We start from the raw sequence: 16,998 nt of genomic DNA on the forward strand, positions 1-16,998 counted from the left end.
TCTCATACACGTACGAACATCCCTGCCCTTTCTGAAATTCAAATCCAGGTTTATTAATTAAACAGTCAGCATCCCTTATCAGTATACTGGCTTTTAAAAATACAGTTGCTAGTATCTGAAATCTTTCCTTTCCATAGACTATCTAAAAGCAAAAAATGAGAGAATGAGAAAACGGAAATATGTCTGATAATGATATGTTGTAGTTCTGCTATCACTACAACTACTGGTTATCAGACATATGTTAATTGTTGACCACAGAGTAAGAATGTAATTTTTTCTTTGTGCAGTTAGCCACTAAACAATGCAAGTTTCAGGTGCTTCAAGAAATGGTTTAAAATTTTCAAGATTTCGTCAAAAAGCCTGCTAACAGGAGAATTATACACTTTTCAAATATCATATATAAATGCCTTCTTTGTATTATTTCATTGAGATAATGTATTACATTTGTGAAATGGGTGTTTTGTCTGTGGAGCTTTTTTTTTTTTTTTCTTTAATTTCTCCAGTGTCATGCTACCATTATATTTTAGAGGGAGAGGGCAGATATACCTTATAACAACACGTTGCATTTCTGCTGGACATCAGGCATATTGTCCAAGAAGCATAAAATAAGGAAACACAGCTGTATTTGAAAGATGGTGCAAGTTTCAAATGCTTCAAGGAATGTTTAAAAATTTGTAAGCTTTTGTCTTTGTTGTGTCTGTAAATCTGTAAATAAAATACTCGTGTATTTTTAAAAATTGTATATACACTGCTTGACATTGAAAATGACACCAAGAAGGAGTGGTCATAAATTTAGGCAAATTTTAGAGTAGACGCACGTCACTGACTTATGCGAATGATGTGAAATGCGCAGTTCTCCGACGCACGTGAAGTAAGATATAAAGGAAAGAATGTCCAGAATGGGCAATATTCGTGTCGTTATTTTTGACTGACAAATTATTGAAAAAAGTTGGTTTTTGTCCCGGAGGATACGTGTAATAGGAGAAAATGCCAGGCCGCCGTCAAGGAAGGCACTTCCAGCAGAATGATGATTTTACGAGGGGTATGGTGACCGGACTGAGAAGGGCGAGTTGGTCCTTACGTCAAATTGCAGCTGATACCCATGTGGATGCGAGAACGGTGCATCAGCTATGGCGAACATGGTTGCAACAAAGAAATGTGGGAAGAAGGAGGGGTGCCGGTGCAGCCAAAGTGACCTCAGCATGCGTGGATCGACGCATCCGCTAACAAGCTGTGGCGGTCCCGTAAGTCACTTGTACTGTGATTCTGCAGCATGTGCAAGATACCCTGGATGTTCTCATGTCAACCAGAACCATTTCTCGTCGATTGGTTGAACGTGGCCTGCACTCACGGCATCTGTTAAGAAGACTGCCATTGACCCCACAGCATATATGCCAACGTTTAGAATGGTGCCAGACTGGAGCGATGTGGATGACAGAATGGCGAAACGTCTTGTTCTCAGATGAGTCGCTCTTCTGTTTATCCAGTGACGGTCGCCGCATACGTGTGTGGCGTCGACATGAAGACAGATTTAATCCGGTAGTTACTGTGGAACGCCCAACTGCGTGACAGCGTGGCGTAATGGTTTGGGGCGCTATTGCCTATGATTCCAGGTCACCTTTACTTCGTATTCAGGGCACTATGATAGCCCAATGATATGTGGATAATGTACTGCGGCCGGTGGCAATCCCCTACCTTAAAGGACTGCCTAATGCAATTTTTCAGCAGGATAATGCCCAACCACACAGTGCTCATATCTGCCAATATGCTCTGCAAGGTGCCAATATGCAGATGCTTTCCTGGCCACAGTACTCTCCTGACCTGTCACCAATCGAACATGTGTGAGATGTGATTGGACGCAGTTTGCAGACTCTAACCCTGCCTCGTTCAGGAGACAAACTGTGGCAAATGGTTAAAGGGGAATGGAGAGCCATCCCTCAGAACACCATCCGCATCATTTTGAAAGAAAGATCACTTATTGCTGCTTGCTATCTCTGTCTTTTTTCCAAATTTCATCACTTTCTGACCACTCCTTCTTGGTGTTGCATTTTCAATGTCGAGCAGTGTAAATCACTTTCTATTCATTATTTCTTGAAGGTAATGCAATACATTTGCAAAGTGGAACCTTTGGCATTTTTATTTTTTTATTTTATTAAGTGGAAAAGCTGAAGTTCCTGAACAATGCTTACATAAAAACACATAGGAAAACTTTTATTAGTAGGTGCAGGCCTTTGAGACAAATGGAGTGAATAAATTATAGTTAAAATTATGCTTGCATTTTAAAGAAAGGAAAACCTGCCACCTTTGTTAGCAGTCATACAAAAACTGAATAAAGTTTTATTTTTCTACTAAAAGGCATAAATAATAAAAATAATTTGTGTGTGTACAATGTGTCCCACAAAGGACCTCCATTTTTAAAATTAAATAACTCGAAAACAAAGATAGGTAGAAGAACAAAACAAAAGGTATGTTTATTGTAGCTGGAGAAATCTAATACAGAAGTTTCACATTTAGTTACAAAAGTTGCCAAATAGGTTGCACTGTATGCTGTATTACCGAGAAGGAGTCCCTATAAAGAGTGATCTGAAGTCCATCTACGGACAGTTCCACTGTTAAAGCATGAAAGGTATCAAAGTATGTGCATGAAATCTTGTATTCCATGGAACAACATGTTTTTCTGTCATTAGAATTTCACAGGTTAAATTACAGTCCTACGGCAACAATGTGCAGTTTTCAATCCCTATTTAACGTGGCAAAAGGTCCTGATTTGAAAACTGTTTATATCCTTTTTGATAAATTTCGATGAAAAGGAAGTGTGGCTGATGAGTTGACGGGGAATGTTGATCGCAGACATTCTGTAGTAACACCTGAAAATGCTGGGACAGTTTCTACACTTATTCAGCAAAATCCAAGGAACTCCATCTGAAAGCTTGCAGCAGAATCCACTTTAATGCTATCCAGAATACTGAGAAACAGGCTACATGTGTTTCCGTCCAATGTCACTAAGCCATTCCCGTTCGAGTTGTGCAACAGAGAGAAGACTTCACGAACAAAATGTTCCCAATGAATGATGATGACGGATTCGCTGTTGGCTGCATATGGTTCACAGATGAAACGTATTTTCACCTGAATGGTGTCGTGAACAAACAAAATTGGTAGTTTTGGGATACTGAAAACCCCCTGAAGATGCGTAAGGTAAGCTTTCATCAAGCGTATTTGGAATCAAAATAAAAAGCTTTTCAAATTAAACTAAGTTTTATTAACAAATTTCCAAAATTATCATCGTTATTATTATTACCGAGGATTTAATGTCGGTTCAAATCGAAACTATCCGGATATAGCACCAGAGACTTGCTTCAAACACTTATTTAATCTAATCTGCTACATAAAAAGAGAAGAAATATAGTTAGGGTTACATTAAAATACTTGGCGAGAATAAATCAGCACCAAAACGCAATACAAGGGGGTTGTAACACACTGCCCGCAGATGAACAATGACAGTTGTTCAGCATCTAATTATTTCAAAAGAGATTAACAAATACAAATATTATAAAAACATACTTACACCGTAAGAATGAAATTACTTTCACAGAAAACATTTGAAGAATAAATTGAAGTCTGCAAAATACAATAACAAAGTGATTTAGAACACATAATCAAAAAATACTCACAAAAAAAAAAAAAAAAAAAAAAAAAGAGGAAGAAGAAAGGATTGTTCATTGCTAAATAATAAAATGTCAAACATGATAAAGTTCTAGTTTGTAGAGCAATTGAATCGGTGTTTTAATTATACCAGAAGACGTCTGAAGAGCACTAGAACATACTCTATTGTCTCTACCAAGAAACGGTTCCTTGATCACTCCAAATTTCCATAAGTGTTTTGGAATTTTGTCCTTCTGAATCAACACTACATCACCAGTTTTGAATATAGAAGGAGTGTTAATGCGAGGGGATAAATTGGCAGAGTGAAGTTCAAGTAAATGTTCTTTACGGCAATGTTTCCAGAGATGAGTGATAATTTGTTGTCTGTATCTCAACATTTTCGTGAGAACAATTTTGTTTGATTTGGGTTCAGCTGAATAGTTGACATCTGTCAAGGAATTTAAATGCTTACCAATCAGAAAATGAGATGAGATAATCGGAAATGTGTGTGTGATTATGGTAAAGCCTCGAGGGCTATCTGCTTAAGTGGAGGGATGCCTTTTTGAAGGACTTTCTAAGGGAAACTGGCTCGTATACATGTTACACATGGGGAAAACCACGAAAACTCCCATGCAGCCAGCTCGTTTGCGGAATTCGAACCTCGGACCGAACTACCAGTGTTCAGCAACTTTACCACTCGGACGCTGGTGGACGGGGTAATTGGAAGCGGTTCGTTCTTATCTTCAGAACTATAAGTCAGAGGACGACTGTTAATTACAGCTTCAATTTCGGTCAGTGTGGTTTGAATTTCCTCGTAGGTGAGGCATGATCTACGGAGGATTTTCTTCAAAGGAGTTTTTACAGAAAGTACCATGCGTTCCCAAAATCTGCCCCACGAACTAGCTGTAGGAATAAAAAATTCCACGTGATACTGTTTTCTGTGAAATGCTGCTTAACATTAGGTAGAGAAATTCAGCTCCAAACTTCTTTTAAAAAACAATCGGTCTTTATGAAAGTTTTCGCATTGTCACTAAATTGTTTTACATAGTCCTCTTCTGGGTATGAATCATTTAAGGGCTAATATAAAAGTTTCAGTGCTCAAATTACTTGCTACCTCGAGATGGATAGCTCTAGTGACAGCACAAGTGAATAACACGATGTACGCCTTTTCTGAGCTTGAATTTCTTTGATATAAATGAGACCGAAAAAATAGACGGCACGGGTCAGAAAAGGAGGGAATTCAATTATTCTATCCCTCGGTAATGGAGCAATATCTTGTTTTCCAGGGGATGCACTGAACCTTTTACAAATCATGAAATTTTTTAACACTGATTTAACATGTTTTCTGCCTTTAATTATAAAATATTTTTCCCTCGGTCGAGCTAAGGTGCATGTAATACCAAAATGGAAAACCTTTTCATGAGTATTCTTAATTAATAAATTAGTAAAATTTCCACCTGGTAGAATCCAAGGATGTTTTTCCTTTTCAGAAAACTCGGAAAATTGAACTTTGAAAATCAAATTTTGGATTCAGATTGTATAACGATGAATCTTTATCAATAGGCTTTTCATGTTTTAGAGACATAATTTCACGATTAAATGCAATTTGCCGTATCTGTTTTATCCAATGTAATTCTGCCTTTTCAATTTCTGAAAACTAGAGTTGGTCTGAAATTTTAAATTTTCCTCTTATCAATGTTGTTTAAAAATCTTAAGACCAATGCCTTAATATTGTACACCTTGTATAAAGAACTAAAATTCTCTAATTTTAGCAACGAATCTGGAAATGCATCAACAGCACAAGACAATTGTATAGAATTTGAATTAGATTTCTTTTTGTCTATAACATCTTTACTTCTTCGAGATGTTCATTATATTTTCGAATATGATGTTTAATTGTAGCTGCCAATATAAAAGGACTGCAAGTTACACCAAAGGGTGCACGCGTAAATCTGAAAAATTCAACGTTGCCCTTTTCATCACTAAGCCATAAAAATTTTTAATAAATCCGATCATTTCAGAAATCACAATTTTCAAAAACACCTCAATGTCGGCACAAAGTGCAACATTGAATATTCTGAAATTCATTGTAACATCAAGTATGTTTGGATTAAGATTAGGTCCTGGATATAAACAGTCGCTCAAGAAGTTTAAATGCTTTTCTTTGGAAGACGCATCGAATACCACCCTAACATTTGTAGTAGATTTGTCTTCTCTTAAAACTAGTCTATGAGGTATAAAAGAACTATCTTCAATTATTTTATCAGGACATTTTTCAATAACTTCACTATTTTCTTGTTCCAAATCAATAGCTTTATAATTTTTGCATATCATCTTTGTCGAATTTACGATTTAATTCATCGAAACGCCTTCTATCTATTCTATAATGGTTCCCCACTTTAATTTTTTTCGTCTTTCCACATTACATGTGTTTTCGTATCTATTATTTACAAATTTAAGATTAGCTTCAAAGCTATTCATTATTTCACTATCTGCTTCTGACATATTACTATCTTGTGATTGTACTCAGTATTTCACATTCATTTTATCAATTCACTTGATACTTGTTTATGCATCGTGAATTTTACTCACCATTTGTGTGACGCATAATAACCCTAGAGGTTTTGTGCCATTTAAAAAACTAACCAACCTGTGATTGTCCAATCCCAAGAGCCTCTATTCCCATATAAATTTTGTCTTCTTGCTCATAGTTATGGAAAGATTCAAAACGGAAGCTGTACTTATTCCATTTTTTCTTCTTCTAAATAGCTACAAAGTGAGTAGCTGAATAACGAGTCGCATTGAGAGAATTTGTTTCATTACCTCTCTGTCATAATAAATTTGATAAAAGTAATCTGCTCCTATCAGCAAATTAATATTTGATTTGTCAGCTTCTTCAGCAGACAAATAGAACGGCGCCAACCTACTCTTAATATTCTTCAAAAATGAAGCGAGATTTATCTTTTTTGTGGGATAGCTTCAATGAAACGACGTCAAATGATTTGATTTGAGGTAAAAAAGTTCCAACGGGAAATATTTGAAGATTTTCTTGTCGAATAATTGGAGGATTTAATTTTGATACCAACTGCTTTGCGACAAAAGATCTTTGACCACCAACATTAAATAAGCACAAGGCAGATTCTGAATGAGTGTCAAAATCCACAAAAACACATGCTGTTTGCAAAATGATCTCTTTACTACTTTCATTTTTATTTACTTTGCAATGTGATACTAAGGTAGAAGTAGAATCAGGATTATTTTCTTTGACTAGTACAGGAGGTTTTGGGGCTTTATTCAGACATAAGGAAAAATGATGAAAATTGGAATTACATATTTTACATGAAATTGAATTAAATTTAGTGCATTTCGACGAAATATGATATTTTTTGAAGCAGAGAAAACATTGACCTTCTTTATGCAGTTTTTCAGGGATAGAGAGTGTCTTGCAATTCTTAGCATCATGTAGGTCAGTGGAACAAAAAATTCAAGCATTTTTAACATTTGTTGTTAATGCTGACGTTGTAGGTGTCTCACGCTTATAATTACTAGTAAATTTATTATTACTGTGTTTATATCTTTCTTTTTTAACATTAGATTGATAATTACAACTGTGCATGTTGATTGTGGCTTCTCTAGATTCAGTTTCTTTTTTAATGAAAGAAAGAAGCTCTTCTACATCCCTTTTTTCTGAGTTAGCTTGTTTGCAATTAAAATCAAGAGCAATTTTTAAGGGTAACAACTTCAATAAAATTGAACAGAGTAAATGTCCGTAGCTACCAAGTGTAACACCAAGAGAATTTAAATTTCTAATTTGAATTTCGCAACTATCATAGAGCTCTTGCAATTCCTTAATATTAGCAGCATTCTTTACTTGCTTCAAATTCAAAAGTTTACTCATATGAGCGTTAATTACTAGGTCTTGGCGACCAAAACGATTTTTTAATAAATCAACAGCTGAATTATAATTCTCTTAAGTAAAAAACCTGCAACAACATTATCTGTACTACCGACAAGTAGCGATTTCAAATATGAGAATTTATCAATGGGAATCAAATTTGGATTGTTATCAATAGCATTAGTAAACTGACCCCAGAAATCTAGACAAGAACTAGAATCACCATAAAAGTTTGGTATCGTAAGTTTTGGCAACAATTAATTCAAAACTAAACGATCAACATTAGTGTTTAAAACACTAGAATCATTTTCTAATTGAGTATTTTGAGAAGCAGTAATTTGGTTAATCATGTTACGTTCATTTATAAATTTCGTGATTTTGTACCTTGATGCAATTATTTTCTCACTATAAGTTTCAGCCCTTTCGATTTCTTTTGTCGAAATCGGCACCGGTGTAAAGATCTTGAATACGTAAATTTAATTTCTTTAAAATTTCATATTTCTCATTCAATTGATCTTTGCAAATATTCAAAAGATTAAACTTTTCATCTAATGTTATTGATTCGTTTTCAAGAATGGTATGTATTTTATTACATAATTTCGTTGTCTGGGTTCTCATCCCAGTATGCTGTTTAATTAGAGTATCAATTTCCGTCATTTTAAGTTAACAGTTTAACTTAATTAATCAATAAATTATCATAGAAATGATAAAACAGCTTACCTTGAATCAAAACACTCCAGTCCAGTCATTGGACACCGGCACATGAATATGTGTAAGGTAAGCTTTCATCAATCATATTCGGAATCAAAATAAAAAGACTTTCAAATTAAACTAACTAAGTTTTATTAACAAATTTCTAAAATTATCATTATTATTATTACTGAGGATTTACTCTTGGTTCAAATCAAAACTATCCGGATATAGCGCCGGAGACTCGCTTCAAACACTTATCTAATCTAATCTGCTACATAAAAAGAGAAGAAATATATGTAGGGTTACATTAAAATACTTGGCGAGAATAAATGCCACAGTGCAATACAAGGGGGTTGCAACACCCCCATTTGTGTGAAGCAAAACTACTAAATTCCCCAAATGTTACTGTTTGGGTTGCAGCATCCATCAAAGTTATCTTGTTCTTGCAAGAAACAATCACTTCTGACCGTTATGTTGAAATGTTGGAAAAATTTGTCGCCACACTGTTAGCATTGGAGGATCAACCAGACACTTTGTAGTTCATACAAGATGGGTCCTGACTGCACTGCGTTGAACATGTGATTCAGTTCATTGAGGAATACTTCAGGGATAGAGTTATTGCTTTTTGCCAAATTTACTGGAACAGGCATGGATTGGCCTCCATACTCACTTGATCTTATCCCTTGTGACTACTTTTTGTGGGGCATCTTGAAGGACACTGTTTTCCAGAAGATGCCTGCGAGGTTGAAGAGTCTATCTGTGAGGCATGTGCATCCATTTCCGTTGAAACACTATTGGGAGGTATGTGGAAATTCCGTTCTCCATTTGGACGACATCTGTACTGCAAAAGATGGACGTTTTGAAAAGATTGTAATGTGATTGCAACTGCGGCTTGCAGTGGGTGCACATGTTCTTTTTCTAAAATATACTGTGACTACAGCACCACCTATTGGCAACTTTAGTAACTAAATATGAAACTTCTGTATCAGATTTTTACAGCTGTCCCAATTAACATAACTTTTCTTTTATTCTACAGTTAGAGTAGTTGACTTAAGCGTACCCCTTGTATTATTGTGAAGTTGTTTCATTTATCGCTAAGTTGTTGTTTCGTTTATTGTTAAGTTGTTGTTTCATTAATGGGAACCTGAGTAGTTGAATGTTATGGAAACCCTATTATGACGTAATTGGTTGCATTTTTCTAGGAAATTTTGAATTCATGAGATGTTTTGTAAGGGCTTTTGTTGTGTTGTGGTTATGAAGTACTTTGCTTGTTTTATTGTTTAGATGGTAGGATGGCTGAATCTGGTAAGATTAATTTGACAGGATGGCTGAATCTGATAAGATTAATTTGACATTTCTGTATGATTTGGAACGAAAGGGAAAAAGAGTGTAAATGAAAGTTTACTTAGTAGCCATTTTCCGGACAGTCCGGAACTATGGAGGATATTGTTCACTCTTATTTTTGTGAATTTATGTGGCAATGCCAATATATAGATTTGAGTTCAAATAATTTATAAAGATTTTGGATACTGTTAAGGAATTTTGTGTGCTACAGATTGAAGACGAAGAAATTTCTAAATAAGAAATAAGTGTAAGTGGATATTTGCTTTGTGTAGTGCTTAAATGCATAAGATGTTTTTCCTTTTTTATGTTATTTTATTGTTTGGTTTAAAATGTAGTTTTTTGAGATTATGTATTTTTCGTTTGCCTCTGCTGTAGAATCGGGTGCTTCTTTGACTTTTATATCGATGTGTACGTGGACAAAGTGAAGGGAGTGCACAATGCTAAGTTTGTGAAATTCTCTGATTTTTTTTAAGTGAAAATAGGTTGACGTGTACATGAATAAAGTCAAGGAGGTGCACAATGCAAGTTTGTGCAATTCTGGGATTTTTTTTAAAGTGAAAATAGGTCGATGTGTACATGGATGCTGAGTTTGTGTAATTCTTTGTCTTGTTATTTTGGCTTTGTGTAGCTGCGATTTTTGGCAAAAAAATTGCTGCTACACAAGCCAAAATAACAAGTCAAAGAATTGCACAAAATCGGTATCCATGAACCGCCAAAAATCGCCAATTTTCGTCAAGCAGTACTCGTAAATATACTTTTACTATTCTTATTATCATCTTTGTCTTGAACAGCTCAAGCATAGTTTTTCTGACATTGACTTTTAATATTTGAAAAATATATCTGTTCTATACTAATATTATCTGCTACTGCAATCCTTTAATGTTCTGAAGTGGTTATATGTTCATTTCTTTTGAAGTTTTTGTATTTTCAAGGGTAGATTCTGTGTTGTTAATAAAAGCATTGCATTTTTCTGATTTGATTGAGAACTCCAAATTTTAATTTATTTCCCTTAGCTAGGTGAACATAACTTTTAAACCCTTTTTTGTTGTTGTTGTTTTTAAGAAAATTAAACGTAAAAAAAGATTATTAAGTGGACTGTTAAATACTATTAAATACATAATAATTCATGCAAAAGCACCAGTCGATGGTAATACGTTGTTTTTTATTTCATAAATTATGGTTTCATATTTTAATAGTATAATTTCTGCATACCATCTTACCAGATTTAAATTGATGATCTATAATCCGGAATTGCCGAAGTCCCGACGAGTCCGGATTACTGACTTTTTACTGCACCAACAACAACTAACATATATGCATTTCTATAGTTTTTGTTTTTTAAATATTGGTTGCTCTTTTATTATCTGTATGAAGAAACAAGGTCTTTGTGGTTCAGTGTTAAAATGCCATCATCTAATTGTTTTTATATTTAATTAATCTGCAGATTATATAAGACTGGCATATAAACTACAGTGAAATCTCCATAAGATGACCACTCACAGCATATATTTTTTTTGGGGGGGGGCAGACGATTGTTTCAGCACTACAGCATTATTATCAATGATGTTTGATTATTGTACAATCAAAAGTCGTTAATTCGGACACCCTTAATCCAGAATGATCTATAATCCAGACCTCAAAGCTAAAAACTTTCTGCGCATGTGCCGCATTGACACATGCTCATAGACGTTTATGCATGCGCGTAAGACTGTGCATATGCATGTGCGCAAGCGCTGAATACGTTTTCGCGTGCGCGTTTAATGTATAACAAACGGTGTAAGCTAAAATTATCTAATTATCTATTTCAGTTAATGTTGATGATTGCGTTGTTCTTTAATCTTCGAATTGGATCCGGCTTATTATTTTTTGCAGACTGTAAGAGCAATTTTATGAAAGTAAACTTGAACTTTCGATTATGTCAAATAGAATTTCTGATGCTGGAGCTCCCAAAGGATCTACAAAACTGATGCAAAAGCAAAGTTTAAAGTTGTAAAATTAAACATTTAGCAGCAGTTGCAATAGAAGCTCCCTAAAGTTATGTGCTGTGCAGACATTGAAGACAAAAAAAGGTTTTAAACTTGACCAATTTATTAACAATATATATAAATAAAAACATAATGAATAAATTTAAACAATATCAGAAACTTAAAAAAAAAATATAACAATCATTATCAAAAATTTCACTTAGTTGATAATCCATTAACCCCAAGGGTTTTCCCTTTAAAAATGTTACACTATTAAATAATATTTTACCTGATCCAAATACTGGCATTCAATATGCGAAAAACATATCACTAAACAGAAATTACGCGGTTATAAAGAAATTCGCTACACTATTAATAAGTCCATGCTTCATGGTCAAGAAGGCACCTGAAAAATTAAAATTAAATCCTTGAGAGCACATGAAACCGGCAAAACGCTGCTCACTGTAGTTAAACACGGGGAATCACAGTTTAGAAAAATATCGCCGCTAACTTGTGTTAAATGCCGCCTTCATGAAGAACATAGATGCCGCCCACGGCAGTCGCTCACATCATAGCCTCTTTTGAAAATCCAGGAAAAGTCATCTTGTAGACTGGAACCACGGCACTTATTACCAGACTGCACGCATCGCAATATCGTCTTCCAATGGGGACTGGAAACTGCACACCAAGGAGCAAAGAAACAGGAACTAGCAGGAATGAGCCTTGATCCTCAAACATATAAGAAGTATCAGCCGTGAGGCTCCTACTAATATAAATCTCATCGAAGACTTCATGGGTTAATCGTGAAAGCTTTAATAAAAGCTGTTTTGGCAATAATCTATGTCAAAATTCTGATGCTGTAATCTTCATTCACAAATTAACTGTACATATTAAAAATTTTGTAGAAAAATATAAATTCACATAAAAATAAGCTGTAATATATAAAAATAAAATACAAGTAGTAGAAAAATCCTGGATTAAATAATGAGAAGAAAAATATAATAGAAGTCCTATTTGATATTTAACTGTTCGGTTAGGACCGAACCTACGATCTCGTTGGGCAAAATGATCCAAGGTCCGTACCGCTCGGCTGCGTCATCATCTGGTCAAGTAAGCGCTAAAAAGTGCTTAAACAAATAGTTCAAGTGCCTGCAGGGCAAAATCAAGCTTCTCGTTAGTTACTTTGGTAAATTTATGGTACAGATCTTTTAATTTGAAAATAAGGGATTTAAATTCGTCTAGATTTTTGACATCTGATATTTTGGTTTTTTCTATCTCTTTATCTTTGGGTGCTGTAACATTCGCGTAAGTTTTCTTATTGTTATCTTCTCTAATAGGTTCTGGGTTTTGTTTATTGAAATTCGGAAAATCATCTTTTTGTGGAATTTTCTGTTTTTGTAGGAATTTTTTACTGGGATGTTCCGGACAATCAATACTTGTAGCGGCATGAAAACCACTACAAAGCACATATCTTGCAGGGATTTCTTTTTTATCTTTAATCGGGCATTGGAAGGAAAGGTGATTTTCGAGACATCTTATGCAACGTGGTTGATTATGGCAAGCTCTCTGCGTGTGTCCGTAACGCTGACATCGAAAACACTGCACGGGACCAGGTCTGGAGTTATATCCAACAATTCTAACTTTCATATCACTGATGTGAGTTATGTTAAAGATTTCTTTTTCTTGTGGTGTTCTAGGCGTTTCGACGTAAAAAATCGGGAGCATAGTTGGTATTCCGTCACGCATTCTCTGTAGTTGGTGAATTTTTAAGACAGTGATTTTATTTAGTTTAAGTTCTTCTTTTATTTCTTCGATAGGTGTTTGTGCTGATAAGCCTTTAATTACTGTTTTGAGATTCTTTTCTTTGGTTAATAGATAAGTGTGGAATGGAATAGGTGCTTTTTCGAGATAGTCTTGAACTGTACGGAAATCATCTTCATTAAAAAATTGAACTCTGATGTTGTCGCCTTCAATTTTCGTTTCAAGCTTAGTGATTTTTAAATTTTCTTTTATATGTTTACGAATTTCAGGCCAGTTATTATTTTTGAGATCGGTAATGATTATAGGTGGAATTTTGGTATCTTTTGGATAAGGGCTATTAGGTATTTTAGGCTTTTCCGTTTGGGGGGTCATTTCGATGTCATCATTATTTGTGTCAAGCATTTCTTCATTGTTAAGAGAGTCAAAACGTGAGGAAGTGCTGATTGTTTGAGAACTGTATGAAGATCCGCTATCGCGGCGCAATCTTTTGGCAGGCTTTACCGTGGACCAATCATTTGCGCTATTGCTAGCGGAAGGCGGGAACTGTGCAATAATATTATCTACATCTTTTTTAGGGATGAAAGAATAAAGTTTCTGTTCCTGACTTTTAAGCTCGGCTTGCATGGATCGTCGGAGCTGGACGCTTTCTTTTGTTATAGGCAGTTGTTGTACTTTTTCTATGGCATCTTTAAGTTCTTAAATATGATGGACTATTTGTTGTACTTCATTGTCAAAATCGGACGTAGGCCTCGGCTTATTAAGGCATTTGCCTTTGTTGTCTATCGACATTCTGCTGGCTATCTGTTTTTTCGTGAGAGCAAAATCATACTTACAAAATGAATCAAGTTGAGAGAGCAAAAAACAAGACTTCACTCAATGAGTGAAGCAATCCAACTGGGAATGAGCCAGAGCGACACGAGATACTTATACCAGAAGTAGACATGATGTCATCTCACGGCAACCAATCAGCTATTGGCACGGCTTGGCTTTCCAGATGAGGTAACATCAAGTTTCGTTTTTGCATCTTAATTAGGCTGAAACAGTCCGTTCTTAATACAAACAGTGACAGTGAAAAACGAAGTAGAAGTAACTACTATATCCCTTTAAAATAAGAACTAAACTAGATGTTTTATATATAACTTATGTAAAAGAATCATTTCAAGGAGGAGAGATGATGCAGAAAAGGGGTTACAATAGGTCATATTTTCCAACAAAAACGAAAGTATGTTTCAATGTCCATCAAACAAAAAGTGGAATTGCTGCAAAAAATGGATAAAGACATGAAGAAGGTGACAGAGAGGTTAGTGAAAACGAAAAAATTTCAATTGACAAGTTAGTCGGTATTCTCGGCACAGCAATTACAGGACTTGAACAGCGGAACTTTGCAACTGAACAAGAAATTATGTCGGTTTAATAGAATTAAAGAGAAAGTATTATCACATAAAACGAAACAACTTACATTAAAAGAAATGTTTAATAAAGTAAACAAACAAATATTAAGCTTTTTTTTTTTTTTTTTTTTTGTAAATTTTGATACCTTTTAGATCATAATTGTTCTTTATTTCATAAATTACGGTTTCGTATTTTTAATTTTAGAATTTCTGCATGCCATCTTACGAGATTTAAACTGATGATGAATAATCCGGAATCGCCGAAGTCCTGACGAGTCCGGATTAACGACTTTGGACTGTATTATCTTTTCAGAAATAATGAGCAGATTCAGATGTGATCAGCATGAGAGGTTTCGCTGCAGTAGGATAAGTCGTCCATGCCATTCAGCCAAAAACAAATGTCTCCTGTTATTGTCAATTTTAAAATTTACCATTTTGCTATATACTGAAGGTTATTCTGTATTTTACTGTTTTTTTATTTTTATGTAAAGATTTAATCTTTGCTGAAATTTAAGCCAGAATCTGCTGTCATAATTATGTAATAAGTGAAGTTGTCTCTCTGTCATGATTGTTTTATTGCTGTTTGGCTGTCATTGTATTTTATGTGCAGACTAAATGGTGTATGTGTTTCTTCTTTAGTTTAATATTTAAACTGCATAGAACAGGAACAGTAAATATTATAAATTTATATTCTCACTGTGTATTTTTTAGATCGATTGGACTGAACCATGGCTAATTGGTCTATTAATCTTCCATGCTATCATTACAATCTTGACTGTAGTAACACGCCATCATGGAAATTTTCAAGGGGCTTTCTTCTTCTCATTATGTAAGTTACTTAAGGATATAGCGGCACATTTTTATTAAAATTTCTTTTAGTACTTACATTTTAGCTCAACTACCTTAATAAAATTTGCCACATTTTCAGAGTGTGTCAATCTCTGGAAACTATGTAAACAACATGAATAATATTTCAGTTTTAACATGCAATGTTTCGACTTTCTATTGTATTCCATGTTCCAGTGTTTTTTAAAGATATTTTGTAAACATTTTTACTTTATATTTGGGGGGGGGCTATATATTAGCATGAGTGGCTTGCATGATCATATTAGCATGAGTGGCCATACTTACATATTTACCTATAGACTAAAATTTGGTAGACATCTTATCCAACTTGCACCAGCCATATCAGCAGAAATTTGAAGGAACAGACCTCTTTATTTAATAAGCCAACTGATACAAATTATGAACATAAGATGTAATAAGAAATTTTAATAAATATGGGCTCAGAGGTACACCAGTCGTTTCAGTAGGTGCCATGTAATGAACAAATCATTCATTATTTAGTTGGATAACCCTCAGATATAGTTTATTAAAGTTACTTATTAAAAACTGGTCAAAGATGCATTAATCAAATTCAAAGATCTTAACAGTGCATTATGATGTCCCATTTATCTGTTATTGTGTTAAATTGCACTATTTGGCAACAATTTCTATTTTGTTGAAAATGATTGACTGAAAAATACATAGGTATGTAAGATGCCACATTTTTAGAATGCACCAATCATCCATAACCATAACAATATTTCAATTTTAATAAGCAGTGCTATCTTTTTTGTGTGCTTTTTTTTTCACCTTTCCCTCCTAAGTTTGAACAGTTTTTATTGACAATTCATGGTGTTTTTTGTTTTAAATTCAATTTCAGTGTGGGATTTGTTTGCAATAGACAGAACTACAGTAAAATTCTACCAGGAATAACAGTATTCTAGCGCAATCAATGAATTTTAAAATTTGAGTGCATTTAAATTGGTTGAATTTTTTATGTTAAACTCTTCTGAATGAAGAGAAAATGGTACTTTTCCATTATGCATTTGCTATGCCTTTTGGCAGTTTTTTTTATCTGTAAACAATTTCTAATTATAAGCATAGGTTATAGACAATTTATTTTATTCTTAATTGCTAAAAAACATAAACTGAAATGAATGGGGACAATACACAAGAGACATAAATTTATAAATATCCACTAGTATGGCAGAAAACATTTCGCCCTTCAGATATAGGCAGCGCCATGTGAATTCTACTAAGTAGGAAAGTGTTGATTGGCAGTGTCTCCCTGCCATTTAGCATTGCTCCCAAAACATTCAATAGATTAGGTATGACAACCCGTGACTGCCTCAGTAAAATTAAATGAATGATTCACTGTGAAGTGATCTTATCCAGCAGTCTGAGAATATTGTTGTTCCTTCTGCTGTATTATTTTTTATCGTGTCCACTGAACACTTGCCTAGTTATTCCAAGTTAAGTGGTC

The 16,998-nt window shown here is 34.5% G+C and overlaps 1 protein-coding gene across 2 annotated transcripts in view; it reads left to right on the forward strand.

Moving 5' to 3' along the window:
- The window catches only part of Tmem18 (transmembrane protein 18), a 49,992-nt gene that overhangs the window by 4,270 nt on the left and 28,724 nt on the right, over positions 1-16,998 (forward strand). For both annotated transcript variants that reach the window (XM_035375129.2, XM_035375130.2), the window contains exon 2: positions 15,402-15,519. In XM_035375129.2, coding sequence (XP_035231020.1) covers positions 15,402-15,519 — 118 coding nt within the window. The remainder of the gene's footprint in view (positions 1-15,401; positions 15,520-16,998) is intronic.

The sequence above is a fragment of the Stegodyphus dumicola genome, chromosome 7 (assembly GCF_044657685.1).
Source record: "Stegodyphus dumicola isolate Sdum_Otavi_A_Nest chromosome 7, ASM4465768v1".
In the NCBI taxonomy this organism is placed as follows: domain Eukaryota; kingdom Metazoa; phylum Arthropoda; class Arachnida; order Araneae; family Eresidae; genus Stegodyphus; species Stegodyphus dumicola.